Here is a 14,041-nt window from a genome sequence, read left to right as displayed (position 1 = left end):
TGTCTTGGCCTGGACTTCATCCAGGATGGCCGCTCTGGATGGGGGGCTGGTATTCCTCCAACCCTCGGTTCATCATCCAGCAGCAGCCGTCTCGTGCTCTCTGAGAGCCTCGACAGGGGGTTGTGGGAGCCAGGGGTGGGATCCCACCTTATTCTATCCCTTGCGTGTGCTGGTGGGGCTGTGGACAGGGTGGGACAACCACCCCACATCCTGTTCTTCATGATCCAGACCATGGGTGCTCATCTCTCAAGGGCAGACATTGCAGGTGGATCCGTGCCTCTGGGACCCCAGTCCAGCTCACCACCAGTGGTGACTTGGCTTGTTTCCTCTGTCCCCTCCTTCCGCCATTCCCACATGCGCCCCCAGAGGCTGCTGTGGGCTTTTGCCCAGGGGTGGCCCCTCTGTGTCTTGTCCCATGTCTCATTTTTCTGAGCCTCACACACCTTAGATCTGGTCACAAAGTCAGGACTGGCACTACCCCACCTGTCCTGTGGCCTGGACACCCCGGGTCCTTCTTGTTTTCATACAAGAAAGCTGAGCCCAGGTGTGTGACAGGGCCAGAGCCCTCCAGCTCTGGGCCTCTGGAGACCCTCTTGAGAGCAGTGGTTGGGTCCACCTTTCTGGGATACTGGTCACTCCCGCCCCTGCTTGGAGTCCTGGGCTCGGCCCCTCCCACAAGTTCACAGGAGCTCATGGGAAACTCCAGAAGTGTACAGCAGCCCCTTGCTGGTCCAGGCCCAGGGCCCCTGGACCAAGTGGACCATGGATGGGAGGACCATGGGACAGATTTGGGCCGTGGGGAGAGCTGATGGGAGGCTGGACAGTCATCCCAGCGAGAGAGGCAAGGATGATGCCAGGGCAGAGGGAGGGTGAGGCAGTTGACAGGACTTGGCGGAATTTGGGGTGTGGGGAGGCTGCAGGTGTTGTTCATGTCTAGGGTATGAGGGAAATCTGGGGCTGCAGGGCTGGGGGTTCCTGAGGTGGGCCAGCCTGGGTAGGTGGCCATGGGACATGGGGCCCTAGAGCAGGGCCTTGAGGCCAGACGAGGATCCAGGCAGCCTGGTCAGCAGCCTCTGTTGAGAGCTGACTGTGTCCTGGTCAGTCAGTCTGTGACCCCATGTTCTCACCCCAAAGACATTTCAGAGGCCCAAGCCAGGGGTCGACCTTGGGCTCCTTCTACCCTAGGCCCTGGATCCCCCACCTGCCAGCTCTGAGACTCCCATGGTAGATGCTGCATAGGTGGTTGAGAAAATCTGGACACGCAGGTAGAAGGCAGGAGGGGATGTCGGTGCTGGGTGCTGTTGGGAGAGCCTGCGAACTGACGTGCCTGGGCCGGGGAGCTGGGATGGGTGTTCGTGCACATGTGTGTCCAGGTCCCTTTCTGCATGTGTGTGCCCAGGCGTGTGTAACGGGGGCCGGGCCTCCCTGTGATCACCGGCTGACTCACGCTCCCGCCTCCCTGCCCACCGGGGTGAAGTCATCACCATTTTTAGCTCCCTGAGGTCATTTGCCAGTCAGGGCTCTTGGGGCCTTGGGATCCCGCTGCCGGGCTGCCCGGGCTGGGTGTTGGTGGCTGATGCTGCAGGGTTGCCAGGCCTTGTTGGGCCCCTGGCTCTCCTGGACCCCCATCTCCTCTTCCCCCCAATTCTCTATTGTGTTTGCAGGCTGGAGTGAGAAGCAGCAGCCAGGCCCCCCTGGCACTGAGGTCCAAGATGTGCACCCCCTGTGCCACCCTCTAGCAGCCCAAGCCTGGCCAGGGGGTAGTGGCTCTTCTCGGAGAGGATTAAATATATGCAAATGTATGCATACCTACTAAGGGGTTCGTACTCCTGGCAGTGTCCTGGACAACCTGGTCCCCTCCTGTCAGTCCTGCTCCCTGCATTCCCTGTTCCCTGTGCTTTGTAGCCATGGGGCCTTGCTGCTCCCCCGCTTCCCCGGCTGAGCAGAGAGCTGACTGCCAGCCACACTTTTGCTCCCACAGTTGCCAAGTGCAGATGGGGCGGCCGAGGCCCCAGCAGGGACATGCTGTCCCTGAACCTCTGCTCCAGAACCGCCCCAGCTCCCCAGTACCCTCAGAGAAGAGCCAGGCCACCCTGCCCAGCCGCATACCAGTGTGTCCCCACCCCAGGCCTCAGTTTACTTCTCTTTCCCAAGGAACAGCATCCTTCCTTCCTGGCCAGGTCCCTGACAGGCATACTACTTGCATTCTAGGACTGAGAAGGCGGCAGCCAAGGCTGTCGCCCCAGAGGGGTGACATGTGACTGAAAGCCCTTCCCTGTGGATGCCTGAAATCCCCCGTTAGCAGTTTGTGCAGTTCTGGGTAGTCCTTTCTCCTCTGTCAGGCCTCAGTTTCTCTTTTTCATAAAATCACATATTGTCCTCCGAAGCCCTGCTTCTGGGGGAGGGGACACATTCTGTGACCTCTTCCTCTGTCACCAGAGCCTGAGGGATGCTCCCAGCAGGTTGGTGCAGGCTTCTCCTGCGACCCCTGAAGAGGCTGCAGGGGCCCAGAACCTTAGCACTGTGTGTATTTGGGGGGACATGCATTCCTTTAGGACAGGACCCCAACCTGGGGAGACTTCACACCCAAGGCCCTCGGGAGGTAGGCCCCGAGGGCAACCCTGGGCACCTTGCCTTGCATGCTCCTGGGCCCGGGGACGGAAAGGTGGCCCTGGGAGCCTTGCCTTGCATGTTCCGGTCCCAGGGACGGGAGCAGAGCAGGGCTCTCTGGTGCCAGGCAGATGCAGGTTGAGCTGCTGGCCTTTCCTGGGCCTCAGCTCCCTGTCTGTGCAGGCCTCAGGGGCCTGGGGCCCAGGCGGGGACCCATCCCACAAGGCACGGGCCTGGGCCCTGGAGCAGGACCTGTCCTCCTGCTGACCCGGCCCTGGCTGCCCGGGAATGTGCTCCCCCGCGCCCGCCCACTGCAGCTTGGGTTTCAGCTCCTACCCGTCCTGGCCAGACACTGATCCTGGGATGTTGGCATGGTGGGGGGGACCCAGGTGGTCAGAGGCCTGGGGTCCCCATGCCACTCAGCATAGCAGGGGTCCAGCCCAGCTGTGCTGTGGGCTGGCCTGTCCTCTCTGAGCCTCAGTTTCCCCACTGGTGAATCTGGCCAGTAGGCCTGTGGGCTTTAGAAGAGCCTCTCTCCAGCACCATCTTGCCTGTGGGGATGTTGGCAAGGGGGGCTGAGAGCTGAGGGCCAAGGCCGGGGAGACCCGGGGGTGTGTGGGGAGGGGACACCAGGGTTCCCATCAAGGATCAGCTGGGCCCACATTGGCCTGAATCTACCCTCTCTGGGCTCTCTGATATGACACCCAGGGCCTCAGTGAGGGGTACCAGCCACTGGCCCGAGTGAGGTAGGGCCAGGCCCTGCCCACTCAGCACCCCAAGAGTATCTGGGCCGGAAGGGGCAAGGGTATTTTGGTGTTCTGAGTGCGCAGGGCATTCTGGGAGTTGGGTATTTCTGTCCTGCGAGGGCGTCTAGCTGGCCTTGGGGATGGCTGGAGCCTGGGTGTGGCCACAGGGAGTCGGTGAACAATGCTGAAATTGCCACCCCCTGCACTCAAGGTTTCTGGGGTGGGCAGGGAGGAGGCACAGGAAAGAGCCATCCTTTAGGGAGGGCACAGGCAGGGGTGATGAGTGACGTCAGGAGAGCGTCCTGTGGGTGCTTGGGCCTCCAGGAGCTGTGGCAGCTGGGCTTACAGCTTAGACAGGGCTGCCCAAGTCTGCGCCGCTGGGCCCAAGGCCTTATCCACTAGATCAGCCCGAGGAGGACCTGGGGTGGGGACCAGCCCCTTGGCTTTCAGAGGCAAGAATGTGCTGCTGTCCTCACCAGCCGGGGCTGAGACAGGCCCTGGGGCAGGGGAAGAAGGCCCTCCTGGCATCCAGGCCAGCATGAGCGTCCTTGCCCCAGGGCTGCTGAGCACGGGGTCCTCCCACCAACACCTGCCCCCTTGCCCAGGAGCAGAGCCCGGGCAGCCAGGCCTCTTTGGCCATGATGCCGGAGGCACCTGAGGTGCTGGAGGAGACAGTGACGGTGGAGGAGGACCCTGGCACCCCCACCTCCCATGTGTCCATCGTCACATCGGAAGATGGCACCACTCGTCGCACTGAGACCAAGGTACACCTCGCCCTGGCCTCCTGCGGGCCACCCATTATTCAGGTGGAGGGCTGAGGCCACCCTGGCCTTTCAGGCTGCCAGCCCACAGGCTGCCCCCTCACCCACCAGGTCACCAAGACAGTCAAGACGGTGACCACTCGAACAGTGCGCCAGGTGCCCGTGGGCCCCGATGGCCTCCCCCTGCTGGACGGTGGCCACCCACTGGGCCCCTTCACCGATGGCCCCCTGGACCGACACTTCCTGCTGCGCGGGGGTGGCCCGGCGGCCACACTCTCCCGCACCTGCCTTGGCAGCGGAGGCGGCTTTCCTGACGAGCCCCGCGACGTCCCCAGCTATGGCAGCCTGTCCCGCGGGCTGGGTGTGCGGCCTCCGCGCGGAGGCCCCCTGGGCCCAGGCCCTGGTGATGGCTGCTTCACGCTGCCCAGCCGCCGGGAGGCCTTCCCCGCGGGCCCTGAGCCTGGTCCACCAGCTGGCCGCTCCCAGCCCGAGCGGTTCCAGGCAGAGCCATATGGCTTGGAGGACGACACTCGCAGCCTGGCTGCTGAGGACGAGGGGGGCCCGGAGCTGGAGCCTGACTGTGGCACAGCCGCACGGAGGAGGCCAGACTGTGGGCGGGGCCTGCGCACCAGGTGAGCCCCCATGCGCTGTCACTGCCTCCGGGAAGCCTGCCTTCCACTCCTTGCAGAGTACCACACGGGTAGTCTCGCTGCGGTGCTGTGTTAATAACGCACACGTTAGTTTGAATTGGCCTTGGCTCTTCTCAGGGACAGCGGCAAGGGCGGGCTCTGGGCTGTGGGATTGCACTGGGCACCCTCCCTGTGGGTCTGGAGCAAGAGAAGCTGGTGACGCGCCCATGCCTGCTGCCCCTGCTCCAGCCAGATGGCCCGGAAGACACAAGCCCAAGGGACCCAGGGCATTTTTCTGAGCTTGGGCCCCAGCCCCTCCCCCATCACAGGAGCACCCAGAACCCAGGCCCTCGGTCCTTCCCTTCTCTCTGCAGCCTTTGGTTCTGTCTCCCCTGCCCTCAGCTTCTCTGTCTGTCAGGTGGGAACATGACCACTGCCTGGGTCTGGATTATGCTTTGTGGCCACAGGCGAGACACTCGCCCACCCCCAGCCCCAATCCCTCACCTAGGAAGTGGGTTTGACATCTTGTGCCCTGGAGAACTGGTGGCCTGAGGCCCTCAGATGGTCCTACCAGGCTGGCTATGTGCAAGGGGTGCACTAGCCAGACATGGCCTCATGGGGAGGTGGGACCCCAGTCACAGACAGATGTTTCGTAGAAACACATTTAGCTGGGAGTCAGGGAAACTGCCTGGTAATGGGAGTGAGTGAGCTCCCATCTGGGAGGGATACAAGTTCTGATGACATTGGCTGGGGTTTGGCTCTATCACTGGCTGTGAGTTAGTTCTTGCTGGGTCGGGTATGACCCGCAGCACCGACGATGCTCTAGGCTCAGCCCTGTCCCATGGGTTCATGGTCCCCTGGAGAATGTGTGATGGGGCCGCTTGGGGGCAAGGCCAGGCAGCAGCCGCGAGAGGACGGTCATGCACCGTGCTCACCTGCACAGGGCCTACGAGGACGTGGCGGACGATGGCGGTGAGCTGATGGAGGAGCGGCCCCCCTTCCCAGCCACGACGGCGCCCCTGGCCCAGCCGGAACATGGCAGCCTGGGCAGCCTGGACCGGGCAGTGCGGCGCTCACCCTCGGTGGACAGTGCCCGCAAGGAGCCGCGCTGGCGGGACCCCGAGCTGCCCGAGGTGCTGGCCATGCTGCGGCACCCCGTGGACCCCGTGAAGGCCAACGCGGCCGCCTACCTGCAGCACCTGTGCTTTGAGAACGAGGGTGTCAAGCGCCGCGTGCGGCAGCTGCGGGGGCTGCCGCTGCTTGTGGCCCTGCTGGACCACCCGCGGGCGGAGGTGCGGCGCCGGGCCTGTGGGGCACTGCGGAACCTCTCGTATGGCAGGGATGCTGACAACAAGGCCGCCATCCGGGACTGCGGCGGTGTGCCTGCCCTGGTGCGCCTGCTGCGGGCTGCCCGGGACAGCGAGGTCCGCGAGCTCGTCACAGGTGAGGCGCCAGGCCGCCTGCGTCGCGGTTCAGTCGGGAGTCAGGTTTAGGTACTGTGTCAGGTCTCTACCGCTGGACTTGGCCGCCACAGGTGGGGCTGGCGCTGGCCCCCTCCCCGCCAGCTCCCATGTCCCCACCATGACTACTCTGGGTCCTGCCTCTCTGGCTCTCTGGCCCCCCCAGCAGGGCAGTCGTGGGGACCATGGCTGGTCAGGGTCATGTGATGATCCCCTCTTGGCGTGGCCCCAGGAGCATAGTCCCACCTGCCTGGGTGGCTGGGAAGGGGTGGGGAAAAGGCACATGCCAGCTCCAGGCTCCCTGCCAGCCCCTCCTGTGTCCTGGCCTCTAGGGGGCTCCTTCCCCCCCCTGGGGAGCCCCCTCTCGGTGTGGCATGTGCATCTCACCCACACCAGAGCAGCACCCAGGGCCTCTTGTGGCTTTTGTCACTCCTGTCTTCCGGCGTGAGCTGGGGCCTGAAGAGGGCGGGGTGGATCCTGAGCTGGTCCTGTGGGGACAGTGCCTGTGGTCAGCACTGGCGGGTCGATGGCACCCTGCAGGCACACTCTGGAACCTGTCGTCCTACGAACCCCTGAAGATGGTCATCATTGACCACGGCCTGCAGACGCTGACCCATGAGGTCATTGTGCCACACTCGGGCTGGGAGCCAGAGCCCAACGAAGACTCCAAGCCACGGGATGCTGAGTGGACGACTGTCTTCAAGAACACATCAGGCTGCTTGAGGTGTGCGTGGGGCCTTGCTCAGGTGCCCCTCGAAGCCTCCCAGGGCTGTTCCCACCCAAGGAGGCAGGAGCCTTGCACCAGAGCCTGCATGCACACCTGCATGCACATCCACACCTGCATGCACAGCTGTCCTAGGAATAGCCACGTCCCTGTGTCCCAGATAACATGGAAGACAGCTAGCCACCCAGGCCTCGGCGTCAGAGCCAGGTCACAGTTTCTGCCCGAGTCCCGAGAATGTGCCTGATGGGGCTGTACTCACCCCCACAGGCAGCCTCTAGATGTCTGCCACCCTCCCATGTACCCCTGCTCCATCCCTGCCCAGCTTCGACCCATCCCTGTGACACCCAGGGAAGGGGAGCTAGGATCCTCCTCTCCAGTCTGCCTCAGAGGCCTCATCCCACCTCCTTGTGACCCCTGCCCACCTCCCACCACCCTTGGAGGCCCTGCAGAGACCCCACAGGCAGTCCTGCGTCCCCTCGGTCCTGTCTGTCCATCAGGATATCCCCCCATGGCCCTCTGGGGTCCTTAGCACAGGGTGGAGCCCTGAACAGCACAGATTCAGGCGTCTGGATCCACTTCTGTCCCTTTGCAGTTCAGCTGGGAGTCAGGGGAGCCCCCCACCCCACACAGATGCCAGGCCAGGGCCCCCTCCTGGGGTCTTAGCAGTCAGGCCATTGCTGCTTCACCTTCACTGCTAGCCTCTTGTCATCTGCTAGCAGCCCTGACGGCATGGCACAGAGCACGTTCTGCAGATAAGATGAGACCCCGGAGCTGGAGCTGGGGTCACAGGGCTTGCTCTTGGCCACACAGGAATGTGAGCTCAGATGGTGCAGAGGCCCGGCGGCGACTCCGTGAGTGTGAGGGGCTGGTGGACGCACTCCTGCACGCCCTGCAGTCGGCCGTGGGCAGGAAGGACACGGACAACAAGGTAGGCGGGGAGGCCCTGGCAGGCCCCAGGCAGGGTCAGTATCGCAGCCTCCCATGAAGGGTCGGGGAACGGAGCAGGAGCCCTGGACTATCCAGGCGGCACAGGGGACGGGTGTGTGGTGCGGGGCAGCAGGTGTGCCCTGAAGCCCTGGACCAGGTCCCGCGTGTGGTAGGTGCTCCCCCCTCCTTCCTCAGCCCCTCCCTGGGTTTCGCCCGAGTGGGCCCCTAACCCAGGCCTCCCCATCCTACACCCGGTCCCTTCTGCACTCACGAGCTGTGGCATCTTCCCTGGGGGAGCGGTCAGTGTCCCGTGCCCCCCAGCGGTACCCTAGCCCCCTCTCCCTGCAGTCAGTGGAGAACTGCGTGTGCATCGTGCGGAACCTCTCCTACCACGTGCACAAGGAGGTGCCGGGGGCTGACAGGTACCAGGAGGCCGAGCCCAGGCCCCCGGGCAGTGCCATGGGTGCCCAGCGCCGGAGGAGGGAGGACGCCGGCTGCTTTGGTGGCAAGAAGGCCAAAGGTGTGTGGGTGGGACTGGGGTACTGCTCTAGGACCCCCGACCCTGCCAAGCCGAAGGCCCTCCACACCCACCGGGGACACATTCAGGGAGCCAAGGAGGGTGCCCAGGACCACCTGTGCAGTGGTCCCCCCTGGTGCCTGGACCCAGGCCCTCAGCTCCAGGAAGGGCCTGGGGGCCCAAGTTTGGAAGTGCCGAGGACAGCGCCGCCTCCTGGCATTGGCAGGACACCCGAGGACCCTGGGGAGCCCAGGGGGCAGCACCCCACCTGCCTCACCCCGTCCCTACCTCGGGTGTAGCTGCCAGGGGTCTGTACACTGCCTTCACCTGCCCCACTGCGTTGGCCTTTTCTGATCCCCGTCCCACTTGTGGGCACTCAGCCCCCAAAAGTAATCGGGGTGAGAGTCCCCGTCCCTCTGTCCTACACTTCCTGGGAGGGAATGGGGGTGCTGCCCGCTCAGGCTCCTCTCCTCTCTCCTGTGCTTCCTCCGGCCGCCCAGAAGAGTGGTTCCATGAAGGTAAGTCCCTGTTTGTCCTGCCATGCAGGCCTGGCGGGTGCAGTGGGCACCAGGGACCCCTCCCCGCCCCCATTGCTCAGGCAGCCATCTCTATGACAACTGCAGGACCTTTCATCCTTGGGAAGTCCTGATCCCAGTTCCTTCTCCAGGCAGCCATCTCCATGGCAACTGTGTGGACATGACAACTGCAGGAATGTCAGCCTGGGGCTGTTTGGGAGGCCGAGGGGCTGTCCCTCTGTAACCTCAGAGCCGAGGGTGGATAGGGCCTGGGCATGTCCATTCCCAGGGGCACTGGGGAGCAGGGTCTGCCCCTCTGATGGGATGGGCCAGGTGTGGCTCAGATGGAGGGACCATGCAAATGCCCCAGGAGGCTGGGTAGGGCAGGCCCCTGATTGTCTGAACTCAGCTCTGCCTTCCAGGAAGGGGAAGGTTCCTCATCTGAGCGGGAGGGCAGCCGGGAGGTGGTGAGCTGGCTCTCACAGAGGTGTGCAGGCCGAGGCTGACGGGTGTTAGGTGGGGCTGCTGCAGGGGCCTGCGAGTGGGGGGTCTCCTGGCCAGCAGAGCCCAGGCCTGGGTCCTGGCCCCAGACAGGGGCAAGTTTCCCCATGAGTGGGATTCTTGGCTCCAGCCCTGCCTCACTGTGCAGCCAGGCAAGTCCTGTCCCTGCCAGCCCTTGGCTTCCCTGTCTGCACCTCCCTGCCCCAGTCTGGGCTCCTGGGCCCCTCAGTTCACACACATGGTGGGCCCAAGGAGCCCATCGGGAGGATCTGCAGTGCAGCTCCCAGCACCCGATGGAGGATGAGCCCTGGCAGCTCAGGCAGGGCTCGGACCTCCCTAGGCCTAACTGCTACCACCGCCCTTTGGGCAGAGCTGCCTGCCTGGACTCAGAGCAGTGCTCTGTTCTCAGGCCTCTTGGTGCCCAGTCTTGGATGTGGGGGTGCTGTCCCCGCCCCTCCTGACACATACCTGCACCCTGCAGGGTCCACCTCACCTCCCACTGCTCTTCTGTTCCAGGAAAGAGGGATGGTGAGATGGACCGGAACTTTGACACTCTGGACCTACCCAAGCGGACTGAGGCTGCCAAAGGTGAGCAGTGGGAGGTGGAATCCAGGCCCAGGCCTGTCCAGGAGTTAAGCTTTGTACCACCAAACGGCTGAAGGGCCTTGGGGATCTCATGGGGAAACTGAGGCCTACAGGTGTGGGGTTCCTCGGAGGACTGTGCAGTCCCTGGGCACCTGCTCAGGGCTCAGAATCAGGGTCTGTGCCACAGGTCATTTCAGGCAGGGTGTGGGCGCAGAGGCAGGGAGGAGCCAGGCACTTGCCAGGTCACATAGCACATGAGAGGCTGGCAGGGATTGGAGTGAGGGCTAGCTGGGCAGGGCCTCCTGTGCCAGCCGAGGAGCCCGGGTTCACTCCTAGGGATTTTGGAGCCCCGAGGTGCAGTCAGATCCAGTTGGGAGGCTGGGCAAGATCACTCAGATCATGTGGGGGAGTGGTTCAAGCTTCTCGCTCCCTGTGTCCATCGGAGCCCCACTCTGTGTGGCACTTCTCTGTGCACTGGGAATCCAGCCTGGGCGAGAGAGGTCTGCCCTGCAAGCCCAGATGCCCAAGAGCAGGGTACAGCAGCGCAACCGTGGGAGGTCTGGGGGGAAGCATCACAGGCAGAGGGACCAGCCCATGCAAATGCCCTGCAGGGGCAAGTGCTTGGAGCATTTGGGGGACAGGAGGCTGGAGTGGAGGGAGTATGGGACATGAGAACTGGAGAAGGGGTGATGACATGTGGGGCGTGCGGGGGAGGGGAGGAAATGTCCAGGGACACAGAAGCCTAAATGTGGGGGCAGACTTGGAAGGCTGCTCCGCCCTCCTCTCTGGAGCACTGTGGGGTGGCTCTGCTGCCAGGCTGGAGCCTCAATTGACGAGGGACGAGGAGTGGTTGAGTGGCTCTGACAGGGAGGGTGGGCCTTATATACGGGTGGGGGGGCTGTTGCTAGGGAGTCTGAGTCCTGTTGCTAGGGGAGCAGCTGTGGTTACTGCCTCCCTCCCCACCCCAGGCCTCCCGGAGCTCCAGCATCAGGCAGGTCCCATTTCTTTGGCAGTGGGGTCAAGGAAGAATGACCTCGCCTAAACCCACTGCTACCTCAGAGCTTGGGTTGATTGCCTTGTGAAGTGGGAAGGCTTTTTACTCTTCGGTGGCTAAGGGGTGAACATGTTGCTGCTAAACATTCCTGATGATGCCACAGCCATACTGGGCCACAGCTCGCCCTTCCCTGGGAGGGCTGAGGAGGGGGTAGGGGGTGATGGGGCGGCCTGGGTGACTGTGGGCTGCGGGTGCTCCGTGCACAGGCTTCGAGCTGCTGTACCAGCCCGAGGTAGTGCGTCTCTACCTGTCCCTCCTGACGGAGAGTCGGAACTTCAACACTCTGGAGGCCGCAGCCGGTGCCCTGCAGAACCTCAGTGCTGGCAACTGGGTGGTGAGAGGCCAAGCCTGGCAGGGAGGAGGCCGAGGGAATCCCAGGAGCATTCCCGGTGGAGATGGTGGGGGAGCTGCTGGGGGAGGGCTTTGTCAGGCGGGGGAGAAGAACAGTCCAGCCGGAGGAGCGGTCAGGGCTCAGGTAGGCGAGTGTCTTGGTGTGTGCGGCGCGGCCAGCACTGAGCACACCTTGCACCCCCGCCGCAGTGGGCCACGTACATCCGCGCCACTGTGCGCAAGGAGCGTGGGCTGCCGGTGCTGGTGGAGCTGCTGCAGTCGGAGACCGACAAGGTGGTGCGCGCCGTCGCCATCGCCCTGCGCAACCTCTCGCTGGACCGGCGCAACAAGGACCTCATCGGTGAGGGCGGGGACGGGGGTCTGGGGCCCGGGCCACCCGCTCCTCGCGGCCCCCCTCCTGCCGGCACCGGAGTGTCCTTACAGCCCCTGCCTGCAGGGAGCTACGCCATGGCCGAGCTCGTGCGAAATGTGCGCAGCGCGCAGGCACCCACACGGCCCGGGGCCTGTCTGGAGGAGGACACAGTGGTGGCCGTGCTCAACACCATCCACGAGATCGTGTCTGACAGCCTGGACAACGCGCGCTCGCTGCTGCAGGCCCGCGGCGTGCCTGCGCTGGTGGCACTTGGCGCCTCCAGGTGGGTGGGTGGGGCTTAGGTGGGCAGGAGGTGCCCCCAGGTGGGCGGGGCCTAGGTGGGGGCAGAGCAGGGCCGTCTTGGCCAGACACTGACCCCAGCCCGGACCGCAGCCAATCGGTGCGCGAGGCGAAGGCCGCATCCCATGTGCTGCAGACGGTGTGGAGTTACAAGGAGCTACGTGGTGCTCTGCAGAGGGACGGCTGGACCAAGGCGCGCTTCCAGGTTCGGCCCACCCAGCCCTTCTCTCTCACTTCACCCAGGCTGGGTACCCCGTGGGAGCACCCCGACCCACCCCGTCTGTTATGTGCCCTCCTCCCCCTAGTCGGGTTCTGCTAATGCCAAGGGCCCCAAGGCACCACCGAGTCCCGGAGGCTTGGACGATAGCACACTGCCACTGGTGGATAAGAGCCTGGGTGAGTATGAGGCAGGGGTCCATCCTGAGGTTCAGGAATGTCCTTCCACCCTGCTGAGGGGTAGAGGGAGGCCGACCTTCTTCCAGGAAGATGGCCCCCTCCCTTCCCCTCCCCAATCCTCTCCACCCGTGGTGTTCACCTTGGCACCAGGCTGAGGCCAGCCCTGGTCCCCTGCCACCGCTGCAACCAGCCAGCCACCCGCTCGTACCTTGCAGACGGCGAGAAGGCAGGCAGCCGGGACGTGATCCCCATGGAGGCACTTGGCCCAGGTGAGGGCAGGTGCAGGTACAGGCTGCTTATACTCTGTGTGGGGAGGACCTTCCGGGGAGGTGTCGTTGGAAAAAAGATTTGGTTTAGGGGTGCTCAGGGGTGAGGGGTGGGGCAGCCAGGGAGGGGTCACTGCCCAGCCAGGGTGTCCTGTCTGGCAGCTGAGGGGGCAGCTGGAGGGTTCTGAGTTACTGGTGGGGAACAGGGGAGAGGCTGCAAGGCCCACCGCACGGGAGGGGCCGTGAGAAGGCCTGGCTCAGAGCGGGCTAGGTGGGGGCCCTCTCCAGATGCATCCTGGGCTGAGAGGGAGATCCATGCCTGGTGCCTGCCTCAGAGTCCTCTCCTGCCTCCATCCCACAGATGGATACTCCGCCGTTGACCGGAGGGAGTGCAGGGCTCGAGGCAGTGACCCTGCAGGGGAGGCCTCTGAGAAGGAATCGTTGAAAGTGAGTGGCTGTGGGCAGGTGTCCAGGGAGGTGGTGTGTCCGGGGGTCACCTGGAGAGGGGCCCAGGCAAGGTTTGGTCTGGGGCCTGGGGTGGGGCTCACCTGCAGGGCAGTTGGGCTAGGAGACCCGTTCGGGATGTGGCCCTTCTGCCTCGGGAACCTCACGTCAGAGCCAGCCTGTGGGTGCAGGTGGTTAAAAACTCGCACCCGCTGGGAGGGAGGGGCCGGGACAGAGGGCGCATCTGCACCCTCCTCTGCATGGTCTTGCCTCCAGGGCAGCCCCTGCCATCTGCTCTGTGCCAACCCTGCCTCTCCGAGCCCCGCTGGTTCGGCTCCCCCGGCCCTCAGGCCTCTCCTCGCGTGCACCCCGGCTCTCACCCTGCCCTGCTGACCAGCCCAGCCCCAACTTGCCAGCTCGGACTAACCTGCTCTGTTCTGCCTCTAACGCCCTCCTGCCCACCGCCCTGCAGCCCGACCCCGGCAGGAAGGTTCCTCCTCCCGGGCCCAGCAGACCCGCGGTCAGGCTGGTGGACGCCGTGGGGGATGCTAAGCCTCAGCCTGTTGACTCCTGGGTCTAGCTTGCATGCCTGGTACGTTCTTGTTCTCATCTGGTGTTCGTCCTCTGGGCGGGGCCTTCTCTCCATCCGGTCTGCCTGCCTGTCTGCTCCACTCTCTGCATGCTCCCCGCAGGGCCACCTCGAGCTCAGCAGGCCTGAAGGCCCAGCGGAGGGAAGCCCAGGCTGGGGGCTGAGGGAGGGGCTCCCTGGCCTGCAGCCTGGCTCAGGCCCTGTGCCATCAGGGCCTGGAGGTCACGGGGTGAGAACAGGGGTGGTCCACACCTTCCAATGCCCCCAGCACAGGGCCCCCCGAGGACCACCCGAGGCAGCCGCCTTCACCCACG

General features: G+C 64.4%; 1 protein-coding gene across 1 annotated transcript in view; it reads left to right on the top strand.

The window, feature by feature from the left end:
* ARVCF (ARVCF delta catenin family member) overlaps positions 1 to 14,041 on the top strand; it is a 36,659-nt gene that overhangs the window by 21,754 nt on the left and 864 nt on the right. Inside the window, exons 3-17 of the mRNA XM_022551459.2 lie at positions 3,962 to 4,120; positions 4,229 to 4,749; positions 5,690 to 6,189; positions 6,747 to 6,930; positions 7,741 to 7,858; positions 8,206 to 8,377; positions 9,907 to 9,978; positions 11,236 to 11,363; positions 11,570 to 11,720; positions 11,817 to 12,015; positions 12,126 to 12,237; positions 12,338 to 12,428; positions 12,644 to 12,697; positions 13,056 to 13,141; positions 13,611 to 13,730. Of these exons, the coding sequence (XP_022407167.1) occupies positions 3,962 to 4,120; positions 4,229 to 4,749; positions 5,690 to 6,189; positions 6,747 to 6,930; positions 7,741 to 7,858; positions 8,206 to 8,377; positions 9,907 to 9,978; positions 11,236 to 11,363; positions 11,570 to 11,720; positions 11,817 to 12,015; positions 12,126 to 12,237; positions 12,338 to 12,428; positions 12,644 to 12,697; positions 13,056 to 13,141; positions 13,611 to 13,718 (2,655 nt within the window). The 3' untranslated portion in view covers positions 13,719 to 13,730. The remainder of the gene's footprint in view (positions 1 to 3,961; positions 4,121 to 4,228; positions 4,750 to 5,689; positions 6,190 to 6,746; positions 6,931 to 7,740; positions 7,859 to 8,205; positions 8,378 to 9,906; positions 9,979 to 11,235; positions 11,364 to 11,569; positions 11,721 to 11,816; positions 12,016 to 12,125; positions 12,238 to 12,337; positions 12,429 to 12,643; positions 12,698 to 13,055; positions 13,142 to 13,610; positions 13,731 to 14,041) is intronic.

Source organism: Delphinapterus leucas, chromosome 14, assembly GCF_059928025.1.
Source record: "Delphinapterus leucas isolate spDelLeu-1000000601 "Yukka" chromosome 14, BTC_Dleu_Yukka2, whole genome shotgun sequence".
NCBI lineage: Eukaryota > Metazoa > Chordata > Mammalia > Artiodactyla > Monodontidae > Delphinapterus > Delphinapterus leucas.
This window is presented reverse-complemented; position numbering and strand designations above follow the sequence as displayed.